We start from the raw sequence: 19,351 nt of genomic DNA, 5'->3' as shown, positions 1-19,351 counted from the left end.
AGCAGGCCAATGGGCGTCAGAGGAGCAGGAAGGCTGACGTTTTGGGCCTAGACCTTCCTTCACCTTGGCCTGCTGTGTTCATCCAGCTCTACACCTTGTTACCTCTATTCCTAAATACAATCTTTCTAACCTTGTCCACTATCATATTCATCCACTGTTTTCATGTTTCACCCAACATAGCAACTTCAGAGTTGTGTATTGTTGTTGTACAGGATGTTGATCATCATTTTCTAATTTGTACTGCTCAAAACAAGCTTGACACTGTTGTCTGTGCCAGGAATAAGAATTATAGACACACAGTGGTTATTTTGGACCAAAAGCTACTTAGAGAAAACACACAATGATAATTTCGCATTCTAATTACAATAGTCTCTGTCATTTCCATGGAAAAGGCATTACATTATCTCCTGCGATGGTGCCCCCTTATTTTTAGTTCAAACTTATGTCTAATCAGCACAACATTCCAAGATTGTGGAAGTTTCATTGTGAAATTTTCATGGCATTACTCATCTATTGCCTAGATAACCTAAGCCAAAAAAATAAACATACCTACATCAAAGTTGAAGCAGTACAAAAGCACCATCTGTGGAGACCTTGAATATCTTAATTTTCATGGCTGAAAAAATAATAAGCTGAATCCATTTCTTTCTCAGTTCTTAACTGCGTTACATATTTGAGTTTCTCTGATCTGTATACAGTTTTGTAAACATAACAAAACTTATCCATTTGTTTCAGTAATTTTAATTCATTTAATATTAGACTCAGAATTCTACCATTAAACGAGTTGGACTTAATGGTATATTTCAGTAGATTGCAACCATGAGAAATCTGTCAGTATATTTTAGTACATTGATAGTCAGCAGTTTTTCCACCTGACCTGACACATCTTGGGTTTAATACTCAAAAGATAAAATTCATATGAATTATTTAGTGGCAACTTTTTGTTCTTATCACAGTTGAATTTTAGAATTGGTGTCCGTCTATTTTTAGTGGTTTTGTTTTAACATAACGGCCTTTCATTTGTGAAGTCAAATGGAACATATTACAATAATTTTTTTTCTTTTGTCTGCTCTGTCACTTGTGGCAGTCTATTTATATTGGAGAGGTGACTTCAAAATCATATATGCAATCATTTTAATTTCATTTAACTTTAATTTTCTGTACAGGGAAATTCAAATAGCATTGCAACTGTGGATATATCAGCTGGTTTTGTGGGTTTCGAAAATTATGTGGAATTGCCAGCAGTCTTTCTTACACTATTCAGCACTTATGTAGGCCCACTACTGTGGGCTGTGCATCTAACTTGTTACATGAGCTCAGAAAGAAACAGGTAATGATATCCAAAGGTAAATAAGTCAATGTTAAAAGAGCAAACAATCACAGCTTCTTCATAACCCTAGATCAAAACTTAGTCTTTGGTAAATCTAACAAATAAATTTAAACTTGCGGTTCTAGGGGGACATTAAAATTAGAGGTTCCCCTTTGGCAGACATGAGAATTTTTATCTGTAAGGTTTATGCTACATTGGAAGTGGGCTAATTAAATATTTTAAGGTAGAGGGCACTAGATTTTTTTTGGCAAGCTGAATTCAAGGTTATCTGAGTGAATGGGGATGTTGAATTGAAACACAACTAGATTAGCTTTTACATATGTTCCTCCAGAACTCTGTTACCATGTGCTGTTCAACAATCACCCTTGTTTTTGCTGACTGACCCTAGCTTCTGCCTAAATACAAGCTTGATTTTAAAAATTCTCATTCTTATTTTCAAATCCCTGTGGCCTGGCTCCTTACTATTTTTAATCTCCTTCATTCCTACAATCCTGTGCATTTGCACTTCTAAATGTGGCCTCTTGAGCGGCTCAGATTTGTTTTGCTCCATTGTTGGTGGCTGTGGCTAAACCTGAATCCATGAAATAACCTCCACCTTTCTATCTTACTTTCTTCCTTTAGACACTCATTAAAACCTATTTCTTTCACCAAGCTTTTGGTCAACCTACCTAATAATCTGTCCTCACTTGATGTCATGTTTTGTTTTATAACACCTCCGTGAAATACCTTAGGATATGTTATTATGTTAAAGGTACTAGATAAATACAATTTGTTTAATTTGGACACATTTTAAAGCTCATCTCTTCTTACAGTTCTATCCACTTTAAAACTAAATTTGGCTTAACTTAACTGTACAATTTTCAAGTTAAATTCTACAGTTATTGCTGCATGTCATACAGCTGTGTTCTTCCTCTTCATAACAGATTAAAGATGCATACAGTTATATCAAGAAATAACACTATTCTGTTCAGGGTCATTGGTAAGAAAGTAGAATTCTTCCTTTGGTGATCTACTTGGAGCATGATTTCACTCTTGATTAGTAATTGGGTAGGACTTATTTATCCAAAGAAGTATTCCCCGATGGCTGGAGTTAAACCTGACACAAAGAACGATGTTTACAGTTGTCAGGCCAGTCATCCCAAGCTAATTGCAGATCCTTAACTGCTTCGTTAATGGCTTTCCCAGTCAATCAAATGTCTTCAATATGGTTTTTAAAAATTTGAAAATTCAAAACTTCTATTGGTAGAAGTGATGATGCTGCTGTTGTTTTGTAGTACCTGAAAGTCATGTAGCCATGGAAACAGATGTAAGCATCTGCCTCACATGCCACTAGGTTTGAAAATAAGATGAGAAAGCAGGGTACAGTTTCAATTGATCTTATACTAAACAGATGAAAGTTTTGACCAGCAATGTTATTCATGTTAATCTTTCACACCTTTTTTGTGACAGGTATTCTGCAGCAGTGGGACACAGCTGTTACTGTTTAGTTCTACTAAGAGCAATTCCAGCTTCCGTCTATGTTATTCTGGTTACCTCTCTTCGTTATCATCTATTTGTCTGGAGTGTTTTCTCTCCAAAATTGCTCTATGAAGGTATGCACACACTTGTGACAACAGCAGCCTGTGTCATGTTCACAGCAATGGATCAGAAACGGATGATAACAGTCTTAAAAAATTGAGCATTGGACTGGGTTTACATGTAAATTTGCAAAAATTTTCGAGATCTATAACGTAATTCCAGTTGTTGTAAAGCAAGTAGTCAAGATTGTGTGAAATTGCGATATAAAACACTTCTGTTATAAAAGTTCTTTTGGGGTGCAGATTTCGAAGGGGTGAAACAGCATAGATAACAGAATCAGCCTGTTTTAGTTCTATTTTAACTTTCAAGTCAATCTAAAGTTGGCTCTGATTCACGATTACCCATTTTTTGCTGCTAGCAAAGATGAGTTTTATCATTTCACCCAAACCCTGAAATTATTGAACAGTGTCCTTCTGTCCTGCAGCATTTAACGCATTGTACATGCAGGGTTTATTTTTTGCTGTTCTTCCCACAGCCTTCAGTATACCTCTTTTGCAAGTTATTTATTTGAAAGTATAATTTTATAGACTCTGCTTTAACAAAATATGTTGTGATAGCAAATTGCAAATACCAAGCATTATCAATTTTTTTTGTAAACTCAGGTTTGGTGATTGCCTTAGTTTGAGCCCACCCCCAATTCCATGATGTTCCTTATTTATTTTTAAACATAAGTTCCTTAAGAAACTTTATTTGAATTAATGTTGGGAGGAACAATTGGTTCTGGTCCATGAGAATACATTAGCAATGACCAACATGTGAGTCGATTTTACATAGTTTGGCAACCTCAATGTAGTCCAACACCAAGTTAAATGTGTACTACTTTATGAAGCGTGAACTTGTTACAGACCAGAATACTCAGCTCATGGATCTTGCCATTGTTTTATACTCATATTTGAAGTTGATACTTTATTACATGGCATTTTTATCTGAATTCACATTATGGTAATTAAATGAAAAATGGGATGATAAAGTTTATGATTATTGGTTCAGCCTCAGCTGCTGTATTGTGTGTAATTTAGTTCAACATCAAGAAGGGCAGAGCATGTAGCAGTGGGAAACTAAATTGATAACTGGGATTGAACATGCACGCAATAAAGCTTCACAGCCTGTTATGTCTTGAAAAGGGAAAGATCAGGTGATTAAGTAAGTTTACAAGAACACAAAATGTAAAGACAAAGTACAGAGTAGAATTTCTATACTGTCCTTCCCACCAGTGCAGCCAGTGTTAAGATTCTACAAGAACAAACATTCATAAATCGTTCTACATTGCCACCAGTTACATTAGAATGAGCTATCAAGAGAGATGGATTGTTAGTTTTGACAAAAGTACTGTTTCTGGACTGTAGGGCAGACAGATGACAACTTCACTGATTAAATGGAGGAGTTTTAGGCACTAATTTTTTCCAGATAAAATGCATAAATGGACTCGATTGTATGAATTATTGGTTGATTTATTAAAACAGATCTTTTTGAAATGTCTGCTTGGTGATGCACAGAAATTAAATTTCTATTTTTCAAAGCAAGAATATAAAGTGACTTTCTTTCTAGAAATATTACTTCATGATGTTAGATTTGTTTCGTCTTGGACAACTATTGCAAGAACACACTGATAAGGAGAGGATGTTATAAAGCATAATCTTTGAAAAGTGATGTCTCACTTTCATCAGCATGATTCAGAGAGAGTAATTGGTCTTAGTTTTACAATCTTAAGATGCTGATACATCAAGGACACAAATCTTAAGTATCTTTAGTTGAATTATTACTGGGACCAGCAACAAGAAAGGCAGTAGTAACTTTGAATTTTTCAAAGGAAAAAACGTCTATGATTTTACTTGAGGAAACCTATCACTAATCTGTGGGAAGCGTCACATTAACTAAGAGTTAAAAGCTTCCAAAGCCTGCATGATAAATAGTAACATTTCAGGTGAAAGACTTTGTGACAGAGCAGAGAGATTAGGCTCAGAATGCTGTCAGTTCCTTCCTCCTGCCAGTTAATGAGAATACCATAAAGTAATTGCAACGTAAGAAAACAACTAACCAGTCTGCCAGTTTAAAAAAAATTGATGTCTGGGAAGACAGTTAAACAAAGGGAAGAAGTGTGTTACAAAGATAGACACAGTTTGAATGACACCAGGGAGACCACCTACATAATTTTAAGACTGAGTAATAAGAAAATAAAAATTTAACTTACAGTACTTTATTTCTTAAAGCAAGATTTTTCATATTCATGATTCTATTGGTATTGAACGTTTATCACTGAGTGGCAGTAGATTTATTTGTTTTCATAACATTACAGGATAGATAATGGCCTTGTGGTATTATCACTAGATTACTAATCCAGAAACTCAGATCATATTCTAGAGACCCTGAGTTTGAATCATGTTGGAATTGATAATGATCATGAAACCATTGTCAATTGCCAGGGAAACCCCCATCTTGTTTACTATGATCCTAGGGAAAAGGAAACTTCTATCCTTACTAGGTCTAGCATACATGTGACTCTAGAACAACAGCAATGTGGTTGACTCTTAGCTGCACAATAGATGCCACCCTTGCCCAATCCCTGTGAATAAATTTTTAAAAATTAATCTAAGTCATGTATAGGGACAGTCATGCTGTAATTATGAGCAATCAATGTTGACATGAAATAAAATGGTTACAACAAATTAAGAAGCATACGTAAAATATTACAATCCATGATGACTTCAAGTTTAAGGAATTATCAAAATCCAGATGTGTCAGGAGGCAATTTTGCCCCCATATATTGAGTTCTTGCAATGAATTATCTACCTTCAGGTAAGTGACAAGTCATTATTTCTAAGCATGCTGTAGTTAAGGCTTGCTACTTTAGTAAACAATGCATTGAACAGAATTAACACTTTTCTGAACTATTGACAGACTTTATTTACAATATATTGAACTGTACATTTTTTGCAGTATGTGGAACATTTGGGGCAAAGATACATTGAAGAAAGATAGTGTAATATAATGTTCACTTTGTGAACATTTCCTGAACAAAGATAACCCAGTTCTGTTGGCTTATTATATGTACATAATTTATATAAGCAGCATTAAGATAGGCAATTACACAATGAGACGAAAGCAGAGAGTAAACTCAACTACAACACTAATAATTTTAACATGTTTTGAGACACAAACAACCTTTCCTTAATTCTCCAACATTGAATACTGCATTTCAATCAAAATACAAAAAGGTAAATAAATACAATACTAAGTTGTAGTGCATATTATGAATACTTGCACTTTGTGACTCCTCTTTACATTTTGGAGAACAAAGCAGAAAATTGAATAGTAAACAAACATGTTATGAACTGAGAGAAGGCAAATTGAAAAGCAGTCTAAGATGATAAAGTAATAAAACTATTGACCTTTGTGCAAGTACTGAGGTGCTTCATGTTTATGTTTATACAAGTCTTTTTCTTGTAAATCTTAATTGAGCTCATACACTCAGTCTACCACTTGAATAACTAGCTTGAAAATGGCACCAGATGATATTGCAGGTACTCACATTTCAGGAAACAAATATTTAATTTTTGTGCTCAAGTTAGCATTCCATACTAGCAGAATCATGGTTTCACTTTGGACAATTAGAATCTGCAGCATTGGGTAACTGGCTTCAGTTGTTAGCAAGATGATAACACCACTGGTCTGTTAGAATGATGCCAAGTTCCAGAAAAGCAGAGTGTGTTCAACCAGAGTTTGTTGTCCAGTTCCTTTTAGTAATACGTCTAGATTAGAGGGGACCTGGACCATTACATTTGTTGTGTAGGCAGGTTAGAAAATTGAACAGTAACAGGTTAATAGATTATGCATCCAAAGTGTCAGTCATGCTGCAGATCATGCAATCAAGTCACTGCAAAGGAAGAAAAAAAATTAAAAGAAAAAAATTAAACAAAAATATTAATTGCATGCCTTTTACTTAGCATTTACTGGGAAGGGTTAGTGCTTCTAAATTTAGAAACCATCACTATAGAGTATTGCTACAAAATAAATAACAGTTAAAGTTATTTGCAAGTCATCATGCTTATCACAATATTCTGTTTTGGATTAAAATACTACTAGACTAGTAATTAACAGTTCAAAAATGAGCAACTCAGATCTCATTTTCCAAACCAGATACTCAGTTATTACTGACAGTAATGTAACCTGCATAAGCAACAAAAGTAACTGTAAAAGAAGAATGGTGTACCTATTGATAACAATGAGGACACTGACAATATTCATAATACAAACGTTAATGCATTTTGGCAAGTTGTCAATTCCTGCTACCCAAGCCATAGTGAAGCAAGTGTTGGAAGATCATATTGTAGCTCATGATAATGCAACAATTCTGTAATTCATGATTTATTACGGATTTCGCAAAAATAACTGGTATAATGCAAAGCTTAAACTTTAAATCTCTTCACGTTTTAGTCGTAGGAAGAAATACAGCATAATAAATCCCTCTATACATTTGACAAGATTAGGGTTTCTAGCTTTTATTTGACTACTCAAACAAAAATGACAAATATAATGTTAAGAAAAGCACGTAAGCTACCAATCATCCCATTTTTCTTGGTATCAAACTATATTGCAGCCAAGTACATAATTTAAGATGAAATAAATCTTTAATAAAGGGACAGATTGGAAGAGGAATCTATACAGGAATAACTTTATTAGAAACTGTCAGCAAGGATTGAGAGAGGTAGGACCTTTTTGAACAACATTTTTGATGCTACAAGTTGGATAAAATGTTTTATCAGAAGACTTATAAAATTCGTTTGGGGCCAACTTGATAGGACTGTAATCTTTGGCCCTGCACATCCCTTTAAGTTTAACTACAACAGCAAAGGACCAAGCAAGAAACTGGTTAACAAGGAAATAGAGCTGTGTCAACCGAGGGATTATTTTAGTCCATTTGAAAATCTTAATTAAACGGATCAAATTTGTAGGGCTAACTCTAGAATGGTAGAGAGAACAGTTTTGCTAAAAAGTCAAAACTGGCTATTGATCAATGTATTGGTCAAAAATGATATAAGTGACAATTGAGTTCACACATATTTAGAAAAGAATCAGAAGAGTAGACCATTTTCAACATATAAGTAGTATGACTAAACAGCTTATACAGGATATTTAGTGGAAGCCCATGAAGTTGTAAGATTTCCAGTACACTGGTAGGACAACAATTTACACAACTAGAAAACAGATGAAAAATACTGCCATTGCTGAAGAAGTGTCATTGACCTGAAATGCCAATTCTACATTGTTTGACCTGTTGTGTTTTTGGCATTTTTGGTGTTTATGCATAAATTACTGTATCCAGTTCTCAACAGCACATTCACCGAAAAAGACATATATTGATGTAGTAAAGGACACAGGAGAGAGAAGTCCAATCTCAATGAAAAACAGCTTTATATTCTGGAAAAAAAAGACCATCAAGGCACGGCAAAATACTTAGCATCGAAACATCAATTCATATCACTACTTCAAGTAAACAGAAGGAAAGCATAAGTGGAAATGAGTGAAAATATTCCAAAGCAGGAATCAGGCAGAAGTACATCTCCTAAAGAATGATAAATGTGTGAAATAATATGCCAGGCAAGGTAGAAAAGTTAAACAGGTTAGTTTTGTTCCAAATAGGGCTGGATGTTGTGATAGGAGTGTTGTTGACCCAGAGAAAGTAGATTTGATGGCTGAATGGTCTTTTCTCATGATAGAAAATGCAGACAGCTGAAACACTAAAAAAAAAGAACATTATCGTTTCAAACACTGAAGGCTGAACATGAGGAGAATTTGGGGGTGGTGGGGGCTGGGGGTGATAGGAGACAGTGTGCAAATAAAAGCCAGAGGGGAAGATTGACACACTGTTAGAATGCCAACCTCCTCTAAAGGTCTACAGTATAAATACATAAAATTCATACACAAATTTGTTCTCAAACAAGTTTAACGATAGTCCGAACGGCTGATTTGCATACACGTACTTCAACCGTAAACACTATAGTGTAAACGTGTCTTAAAGACATCAAAACTGTATGGAGATTTACCATCTATTCTACAATGCAGCTTATTTTTATATGAAAACTTTCCACATTTTGTAACATAATGACAGTCCAGGTAGAATAATTTTAACCACCTTGCAACATTCATGCTATATAACGTACTTTACTCAAATAAACTTTGATCTCATTTCAAAATAAGGTTGATATTTTGATGTCTATCTAAATATGACAAATGAACCTCTCAATTTACAGAGTGAAATACATGGCCCCAGATTTTGCGGTAAGAACAATGACGATGCTATCAGGGCTTATGGAAATTATACAGTAAATTGTACAGCAAGTTCTGATATATATACATTACCAGCTAAACACGGAAGCCAAAGTCAGTTTTTCCTGATCCTGCACAAACTTTGCTATACTGGCATCCACCAAGAGACCCAGCATTTAAAAATGTAAAGGGTTTGAAGTTAGTGTTTACCCACTAAACACTAAAGGTGTCCATTTAAGTGAAATTTTCAATGGCATAAGTTTTAATTACTCCTAAACAATTTCCCTGGCATTGAAAATTGTCACGTCTTAATTAAAGACTTTTTTCGTTTTTGCTCTTGCGGTCATCTCTCCCACAACCCCATTTGTCTTCCTTCTCTTTCAATTTCTGTATGTTACATTCAATCCAGTGTTCTGGCTTAGACTACCTGTATGCCTTAGTAAGGCTTCTTCAGTGAAACTACACTGCTACACTGTACTATTGCTTGTCTCATTCACTCAGGTCCTCGATATCTGTGGAGGGCACTGCGTTACATTAGACAATGAATAATCTCGAATTATCTCACACAATCCCTGAAAAGATCCGAGTGGCTATAAGCATAAAGAGCAATAGAAACCACTTATTTGCTGCTTATCACAAAATCTGAGCCATTTTACTCCACCAGATTTCTGAAACTAACTTAGTGAGTTTGAGACAATTATGAGAGAAATTCACGTCAAGTTGCTCATTTGCACATGTAATCTCAAGAAAAGTGACAGAAACCATAGTGAAATGGCATTTCAACAGGCAAATAGGAGGGATCTCTATGGAAATTGATCCTCCATGCATTTCAAAGCTGCTTTGAATGCAACAATGGTAACGAGGCAGGCTTGCTTATTCACTTGTGTTTCTTTATTTTTCACTCTATGCCTTTTCATATTGCATATTTTATCTGTACCACAAGTGTACTATAAAATATTTTATATTAATTTGTGTTGACTTCCATGAATCAACTTTGAATTGTTTCTCAAAACTGTCCTAAAATTACAGCAGATCTGGGTTCAGGGCAGATGTCAGAAAGCAATCCTTCAAAAAACAAAGGCTAGTGGAAATCTGGAACCATTTCCCATAGAAGAACTATTGGGACTTGATCTATTGAAAATATCAATAATACTGATGGTTCTGTAACCCTTATATAAAACCTAAGGTTAGTAGCTAGAATTGAGAGAAAGAGAGATCAGCCATGAATTGCAACAGGCTAAATGTTCCTATGCTCTCCCAATGGTTGCATTATAATTTTTAATCCTTCAATAGGAATATTAATCAGTTAAATACAGCAGGTTCTAGCGTATAAGGCCTAGACAGAAGACTCTTCCATTGAAAATTAGTAGGACAGAACTCCGCCAAAAAAGTGTAAATCACCTAGCCGATAAACATAGCTTTTAAAATTTGAAAAGCATTAGATCTAGGAAGTGGGTAAATGTCTTTTATTGTCACTTTTATGGAGTTGTTTGATGTAGTAAAGCACAAATACCATCTGGAGAACAAAGGGCTGCCCTCATATCAACGGCTTTAACATTTGAAAGGTAATTTTATTAATTCATATTGTTAAGAGAGTCTTTACCATTGCAGATCCTAGTGAAAATTTGGCCATATGTTGACTGTAATTTTCTAATTCTCAAGTGTACAGAGTTGCTGAATATAACAGGCTTGATGGACCAACTAATCTTTAAATAAATGAACACAAAGGGTTCTGTAATACTGTTCTCAATTTCTATCTTGACTTTTGGTTGGCATTTTGTAAAATCATTTGGTGAAGTCTGCAATTAGAAATATAATATATAACTCACTTATCATGCAGTTACTTTGCACTGTGACTCAAAGGTGTTGAAAAAATTAAAGATCTATAAAAGCATTGTAATTGGATCATAATTTACTAGGAAACAAATTACCTGGGATCATTTGTACTTTAACTACAGCACTGTTAGATGTAAAAGCATGCTTTAGCTATTACTTTAAATCTTTAATGTTACTATAAAAGATGGCAGAATTGCAAAACAGGACACTTTGTTTCTACTAATGATAAGCAATGCAGTATCAACATCAAATACTAATTGGGACAAAATATATACTTTATAATTATGCAGCATTAAATGCAAACATTGGTTTGAATGGAAAATCATTCTTACAAGCACTCTATCAATTTATTAAATATAGGTATTTTGAGCTGTCAACCAATGTCACAAATTGAGCTACATCTAACTACGTTTTCCATTTCAGAAAAGGAATACGTGGGATCCAAATTTGAAAAGGAGTGCACACTACCTTGTTGTCTGAACATGAGCTTAAGTTATTTCTTACAGTCATTAATAAAATAGTCCCAATGGGTTTATTTCTGCTTATATTCTTCCTATAAAGTAAACCTGACAAGGATACACATAATATAGAGAAAAGGTCTTTTTACCAGCCAACCTCAAGTCAGATATCGGCCATGTGCAATTATATCACTGACCAGGTACTTTTGATCTAGTCATTTTTATTGATCTTGTACATTAAGGAATAGATTACATTTTACAAAGAAAGCATAATGAACAAAAGGATGAAATAATTTCAATTTTAAAAACAGCATTAAACCATACTGTTGTGGAAATTGAAAGCTGAGCAAGAAAGCATTCCCAATCACCAGTGCTGAATAAGTGATACCAGTAAGGGAATGTGGAACAAAAATTTATTCCACTGTTAATTTTATATTACACTTGTGGCTTAAATGTTATACGTAGGCTAGATAAACAATACATTCAATTGAAACATCAACGTAAAGCTTTTAGAAAAATTAACAATGAACCAAACAAAGTTGCGATGTGACTGAAGATAGTCATTAAATCATATACTGCATGATTGATGTTACAGCCATTGGCTCTACCTTCTACCTTGCTGTTGCTGGTTGAACGTGCCCAGGATAAGGTCGCCGTGTACTTGTTGCCTGTCTCTGTCTCGCTAGGAAGGACTGTCCTGAACCAGTGCTGGCAAGCCTTTCTTCAGCTGCTTTCTTATGAAGAGCCATTCCCTATTAAATGAAACAAAATAATCAAATGAAGGTATTTATGAGAATAATGGGTACATTTGAAAATCTGATGGCACAGCATGTTAAAAACAAAACTGATCACCTTACTCTATGCCTTCACAAAAGAGACTTGTGTTCTGGTTACAAAAGGTGAGGGGAAAAAAAAGATTTTAAAAGCAACCTCCACTCCTTTAATGCTATTTTTGTATTTGTGATTTTTTTTTTCACCTTGAAGACAGCGTAAAACCAGGGTGTGGAGCTTTCCTCAGATCAGAGTATTTGAGTACATCTTGCAGCTCGATCAGAGAAACAGGTACAGGCATTTTCAGTTAATCCTCCGGATGTCCTAGAAGGCAAGAAGGTTTGTGGTGTTCGGGCTGCTAACATCCAGAGGCCTGTTTGGTTGTATTCAACCTTCCTCCTGCCAGGTGGTGGACCTTATTCTTTCTGGAGCTGCAATTATCATTGGCCAGCCAGTATTTATTGGCCATTCCTAATTGTCTGCCATCTTCAACTGTTACATCTGTGTGGTATAGGTACACCTATAGTCTGTCTGAAAAGCAAAGCCAGTTTTGACCCAGTGATGGTGAAGGAAACAACAGTTCCAAGTCAAGATAGTATGTAACTCAGAGGGAAGCTTGTTGCTGATGATGTTCCCAAACATATGTTGCATTTGTCTTCGTAAGTTGTTGGGGTCGCAGGTTTAGAACGTGCTGAAGCAGCTTTGTTAACTTGCGACAGTACATTTTGTACATGGCACCTGCTACTGCCAGAGTGCATCAGTGGGAGGAAATGAATATTTGAGATGGTAGATGGGCTGCCAATCAAGCACGCTGCTTTGTCTCGAATGGTGTCAAGCTCCTTGCACATTAGAACTGCACTCACCCAGATGTGAAGCATAGCATCCTAGGAGACAGAGCAATCTAACGTTGAGTATAGATGACTCTTCGTCAGAGATCTAGAACTGAAACATTAACTTGCTGTCTCTCCACGGATGTTGCCTGACCTACTATGATTTCCTGCTCCTTTTGTTGTTTTCAGTACAGACTCCAGCGTCTGCAGTAAATTTGTTCCTGGAGGTGTGAAGCGTATTTGTTAATACTCTTGACCTGTGAATTATAAATGGCGGACAGTCTTCAAGGACTAAGGAGGTGCTCTACTATGTTGGCTTCTGGTCTGCTCTTGTAGCCACAGAATTTATATGGTTGGTCCAATTAGCTGCTCAATGTGCCTAAATCATTCATAGGATAATCTTAAAGGACAATATACAATTCATTAAGATGAGATGAGAAGAGAAACACAGTGAGTTCACATTACAGTTCAAAACTAGAGGACTTACCATGGAAAAATTCTACATTTACACACAATAATATAAATCAGGAGCAGGTCTAGGCCATTCAGCCCTTTAAGCCTGCTCTGCCATTCAGTAAGACCACTGCTGATCCAATTACAAACTCAAATCCACATTTATGCCTACCCCATTAACCATCCAACTGCCTGCTTAATAGGAGTTACCTACCTCTGACTTAAAAATATTCAAGGACTCAAACCATCTTCTTGAAAAGGTGGTCGAAGCAAAAAGCTCAATGCCGAGTTAAAAACTTTTTTACCAATTCTCTACTTTTTAAACAGGGACCTCTAGTTCTAGATTTTCCCACAATACAAACATCTTCCCTACGTCAACCCGACGAAGACCCCTCAGGATTTTAGATGTTTCAATCACATCATTTCTTAACCTTTTAAAGTTCAGTAGGTACAAGCCTAGCCTGTTCAACACTGCTGTAGACACGCTGCACATTCCAGGTTTTAGTCCGGTAAAACTTCTCTGAACAGACTCCATTACATTTGCATCCTTTCAGAAATAGGGTGATCAATCTACTGAACAGTTTTCTAAACATCATCTTACCAGTACCCTGTATAACTGAAACATAAGCTCCCTACTGCTGTATTCGATTTCCCTTGTGACAAATGACATGATACTAGCTTTCCTGTGTGATGGTTGTCCCTACATTCTAACCTTTTACAATACATGCACGAGAACACCCAGATCTCTGTCTCACAGAGATCTGAAATCTATGACCATTTAGACAATGTACTCCTTTGCACCACTTCCGGTCAAAGTGAATAACTTCGTATTTTCCCACATTGTACTTCATGCGCCAGATCTTTGCCACTCACTTAAAATGTTAAAAATTTTTAACCACGTTGTGTGCTTGTCCCAGCTATCTCTCCTACCTTTGTGTCAAAGAGCACTTGTTTAGCAGTATAACTAAGTGTGAAGCTGGATGAACACAGCAAGCCAAGCAGCATCTCAGGAGCACAAAAGCTGACGTTTCGGGCCCAGACCCTTCATCAGTCTAGGCACGAAACGTCAGCTTTTGTGTTCCTGAGATGCTGCTTGGCCTGCTGTGTTCATCCAGCTTCACACTTTGTTATCTTGGATTCTCCAGCATCTGCAGTTCCCATTATCTCTGATCACACTTGTTTAGCAGTAACCTGTTCACAGATGCTCAGTTTGAGTACTGCCTTGGCCATTCAGACCCTGATCTCATTGGTTTTTATTTAAACATGATCAGAAGAGCTGAGCCCCAAAGCGAGATGAGAGTGACTCACTTTGACTTCAAAGCTTCATTTGATCGAGTGTAGTGTCAATGAGCCCTACCAAAATTAGAATCAATTAGAATCTGGAGAAAACTCTCCACTGGATGGTTGAAGTCATACCTAGCAAAAAAGGTCGACAATGTGGTTGTTGGAGGTCAATCATCTCAGTTCCTGGATGTAACTCCAGAAGTTCAAGGTAGCGTCCTAAGCCCAATCAACTTCAGATATTTCATCAATAACCTTTTCTCCAACATAAGAGGAGCTGTTCAGTATCAGTCATGACTCCTCGGACACTGAAATAGTGCATGTCTACAAGCAGCAAAACCTGGATGGAATCAAGGGTTTGACTAACAAGTGGCAAGTAATGTTAATGCCATGCAATGACCATCTCCAGAATAAAATCTAAGATTCTCCTCTGATATTCAACAGCAATACAATTGCTGAATCCCCAACTATCAACATCTTGGGATTTACCATTAACCAGTATAAATACTGTGCTGCAACAATATGCTACGGTCTAGAAATCCTGGAGTGAATAACTCACCTATTGACTCTCCAAAGCCTGCACACCTTTTACAAAACAAATCAGGGATGGAATACTGAACTCTAGAAGAGTGACACCATCCAGGGCAAAGAAGCCATTTGATGAGCAACTCATCTTCAATCATTCACTCCTGCCAGCACTGACATGCAGCAGCAACATATGTATCATCTAGAAGCTGCACTGCAGAATTTCACCAAGGCTTCCTTAGTCAGCATCTTCCTAACCCATGACCATTACCACATAGTGCAATATGGTAACACAGACATGCAAACACTGTCACCTTCAAGTTCCCCTTGAAGCCACACATCATCCTGACGTGGCAATACATCACCATTCCTTCACTGTTGCTGGAGCAATATCCTAGGACTCCCTCTCCACTGGCACTGTGGGTTAATCTATACATTGGATTTCAGCAGCTCAAAAAGGTAGCTCATCAACACTTTCTCAAGAGTGACTAGAGAATAACAATACTGCTGGTCCAGCCAACAAACAAGCATCCCTAAATTAATGAAACAAACAAGTTTTTAAAAAAAATTAAATTCTACTGTGCACTGGAGACAAAATGGAAAATATCATCTAACTGAGGCTTATCTCAACACATTTAAGCCTCCAAAGATTATGAATGGCCTGGTGATTACTTATTACTCCAAAGACCTGAACCATGAGACATTTTCAAGATTATTAAGGGAATAGCTAAATAGAATTCAGAAAACAGGCTTGACATTACTTCAAACTATAGAATTGCACGTTCATGCTCAGATGATGAACAATTAGGTATTTTGAAAACATGCAATGAGCTATCCAGTAATCCAATTATAAAATTTAAGGGAGAATATACAAGTATCACATTTGAAATTGTGTGCAATTTTCAGAACCATCCACACAAGTTGCAGCTTATTCCAATTTTGCACATTCCTATTGTTTGTTAAATTATTGCCTAGCTGTTTGCCATCAATATTTTATTGTTAGACCTCTTACCATGTTATACCATGCACTAACAATCAGCTTCTCTTCTTGATCTCTCTGAATCTTTGTCTTCTCATATTCTTTCTAAATGTTTAAAAGAAAAAATATATATTTAGTCCAGAAGCACCATTTTTGTCCATTTCCAAATGGTCTTTGATAACCTTTCAATGCGAAAAAAAATTTATTGTACAAAGATAAATCATTTGTCTGCAGCAGAATATCCTACACCTAACTCGCTAGACTGTAGCAAATATTCCAATCACTGGTAGGTAATAGATTTTTATTTTATTCAACGGATTACAAAACTTGTTGACCAAAGAACAGAGTTCTATTTCAACTATTTATACTGCAATGATAGGCAAATACAGGTGTCATTTTCCAGATAGTAAAGATAACAGAAAGAGCAAGAAAATTAAAATGTTGCTAAATTTTATTGAAATTGGCAACCAAGAAAAGAATATTGAGAAAATACTACTTTGAATAGTAACATAAGATCTTAAACATGAAAGTGTAAACCATTGCTGTTAACCCATTATCTAAATGATGGTACCTCAAATTGCAGCACTCCATTCTATGAAGTTCTATGAAATTACTGCTACCTAATTGTATTAATACAGATGAAAAAGATTGAGGGTTACAAGGACTCTGAAGCTCAAGCTTTTCAAAGAACAAACAAAGAAAATTACAGCACAGGAACAGGCCCTTTGGCCCTCCAAGACTGCGCCGATCGAGATCCTCTGTCTAACCTGTCATCTATTTTCTAAGGGTCTGTGTCCATTTGCTCCTCGCCCATCCATGTACCTGTCCAGATATATCTTAAAAGACGCTAACGTGTCTGCGTCTACCACCTCCGCTGGCAACGCGTTCCAGACACCCACCACTCTCTGCGTAAAGAACTTTCCACGCATATCTCCCTTAAACTTTCCTCCTCTCACTCTGAACTCATGACCCCCTAGTAATTGAGACCCCCACTCTGGGAAAAAGCTTTTTGCTATCCACCCTGTCTACACCCCTCATGATTTTGTAGACCTCAATCAGGTCCCCCCTCAATCTCTGTCTTTCTAATGAAAATAATCCTAATCTACTCAACCTCTCTTCATAGCTAGCACCCTCCATACCAGGCAACATCCTGGTGAACCTCCTCTGCACCCTCTCCAAAGCATCCACATCCTTTTGGTAATGTGGCGACCAGAACTGCACACAGTACTCCAAATGTGACCGAACCAAAGTCTTATACAACTGTAACATGACCTGCTAACTCTTGTACTCAATACCCTGTCCAATGAAGGATAGCATGCCGTACACCTTCTTGACCACCCTATTGACCTGCGTTGTCACCTTCAGGGAACAATGGACCTGAACACCCAGATCTCTCTGCACATCAATTTTCCCTAGGACTTTTCCATTTACTGTATAGTTCGCCCTTGAATTAGATCTTCCAAAATGCACCACCTCGCATTTGCCCAGATTGAACGCCATCTACCATTTATCTGCCCAACTCTCCAGTCTATCTATATTCTGCTGTAATCTGATAGTCCCCTTCACTATCAGCTACTCCACCAATCTTAGTGTCATCAGCAAACTTGCTGATCAGACCGCCTACACCTTCCTCCAAATCATTTACGTATATCACAAACAGTGGTCCCAGCACAGATCCCTGTGGAACACCACTGGTCACAGGTCTCCAATTTGAGAAACTCCCTTCTACTACTACTCTGTCTCCTGTTGCCTAGCCAGTTTTTTAATCCATCTACCTAGCACACCCTGGACCCCATGTGACTGCACTTTCTCCATCGACCTGCCAGGGGGAACCTTATCAAACGCCTTACTGAAGTCCATGTATATAACATCTACAGCCTTTCCCTCAATCAACTTTGTCACGTCCTCAAAGAATTCTATTAGGTTGGTAAGACATGATTTTCCCTGCATAAAACCATGTTGCCTATCTCTGATAAGCCCAATTTCTTCCAAATGGGAATAGATCCTATCCCTCAGTATCTTCTCCAGTGGCCTCCCAACCACGGACGTCAGGCTCACCGGTCGATAATTACCTGGATTATCCTTGCTACCCTTCTTAAACAAGGGGACAACATTAACAAGTCTCCAGTACTCCGGGACCTCACCCGTGTCTAAGGATGCTGCAAAGATATCTGTTAAGGCCCCAGCTATTTCCTCTCTCGCTTCCCTCAGTAACCTGGGATAGATCCCATCCGGACCAGGGGACTTGTCCACCTTAATGTCTTTTAGGATACCTAACACTTCCTCCTTCCTTATGTCAACTTGACCTAGAGTAAGCAAACATCTATCCCTAACCTCAACATCTGTCATGTCCCTCTCCTTGGTGAATACCGATGCAAAGTACTCCTTAAGAATGTCACCCATTTTCTCTGACTCAGCGCATAACTTTCCTTCTTTGTCCTTGCGTGGGCCAATCCTTTCTCTAGTTACCCTCTTGCTCTTTATATATGAATAAAAGGCTTTGGGATTTTCCTTAACCACGTTTGCCAGCAATATCTCATGTCTTCTCTTAGCCCTCTTAATCCCTCGTTTCAGATTCTCTCTACATTCCCCATATTCTTCCAAAGCTTCGTCTGTCTTCAGTCGCCTAGACCTCATGTATGCTTCCTTTTTCCTCTTGGCTAGTCTCACAATTTCACCTGTCATCCATGATTCCCTAATCTTGCCTTTTCTATTCCTCATTTTTACAGGAACATGTCTCTCCTGCACACTAATCAACCTCTCTTTAAAAGCCTCCCACATATCAAATGTGGATTTACCTTCAAACAGTTTCTCCCTATCTACATTCCCCAGATCCTGCCGAATCTTGGTATAGTTGGCCTTCCACCAGTTTACAACTCTTCCTTCAGGACCACTCCCATCCTTGTCCATGAGTATTGTAAAACTTATGGAATTGTGGTCGCTATTTCCAAAGTAGTCCCCTACTATAATTTCAACCACCTGGCTGGGTTCATTCCCCAACAGCAGGTACAGTATGGCCCCTTCCCGAGTTGGACTACATACA

General features: G+C 37.1%; 2 protein-coding genes across 8 annotated transcripts in view; one reads left to right on the top strand and one right to left on the bottom strand.

Annotated features, from left to right (window-relative positions):
* Positions 1–4,438, top strand: part of pigg (phosphatidylinositol glycan anchor biosynthesis class G) — a 98,330-nt gene extending 93,892 nt beyond the window's left edge. For all 3 annotated transcript variants that reach the window (XM_048538526.2, XM_048538533.2, XM_059655061.1), the window contains 2 exons: positions 1,167–1,330; positions 2,780–4,438. In XM_048538526.2, coding sequence (XP_048394483.1) covers positions 1,167–1,330; positions 2,780–3,008 — 393 coding nt within the window. In that variant the 3' untranslated portion in view covers positions 3,009–4,438. The remainder of the gene's footprint in view (positions 1–1,166; positions 1,331–2,779) is intronic.
* Positions 4,439–5,780: 1,342 nt separating this feature from the next.
* The window catches only part of hook3 (hook microtubule-tethering protein 3), a 92,164-nt gene continuing 78,593 nt past the window's right edge, over positions 5,781–19,351 (bottom strand). For 2 of the 5 annotated variants that reach the window (XM_048522395.2, XM_048522231.2), the window contains 3 exons: positions 16,342–16,413; positions 12,085–12,221; positions 5,781–8,646 (listed from right to left, as the gene is read on the bottom strand). In XM_048522395.2, the coding sequence (XP_048378352.1) occupies positions 8,472–8,646; positions 12,085–12,221; positions 16,342–16,413 (384 nt within the window). In that variant the 3' untranslated portion in view covers positions 5,781–8,471. Of the gene's footprint in view, positions 8,647–10,044; positions 12,222–16,341; positions 16,414–19,351 lie in introns of those variants that run through there. The other 3 variants (XM_059654777.1, XM_059654798.1, XM_048522638.2) reach the window with 3 other exon arrangements.

Source organism: Stegostoma tigrinum, chromosome 1 (assembly GCF_030684315.1).
Source record: "Stegostoma tigrinum isolate sSteTig4 chromosome 1, sSteTig4.hap1, whole genome shotgun sequence".
Taxonomy (NCBI): Eukaryota; Metazoa; Chordata; class Chondrichthyes; order Orectolobiformes; family Stegostomatidae; genus Stegostoma; species Stegostoma tigrinum.
This window is presented reverse-complemented; position numbering and strand designations above follow the sequence as displayed.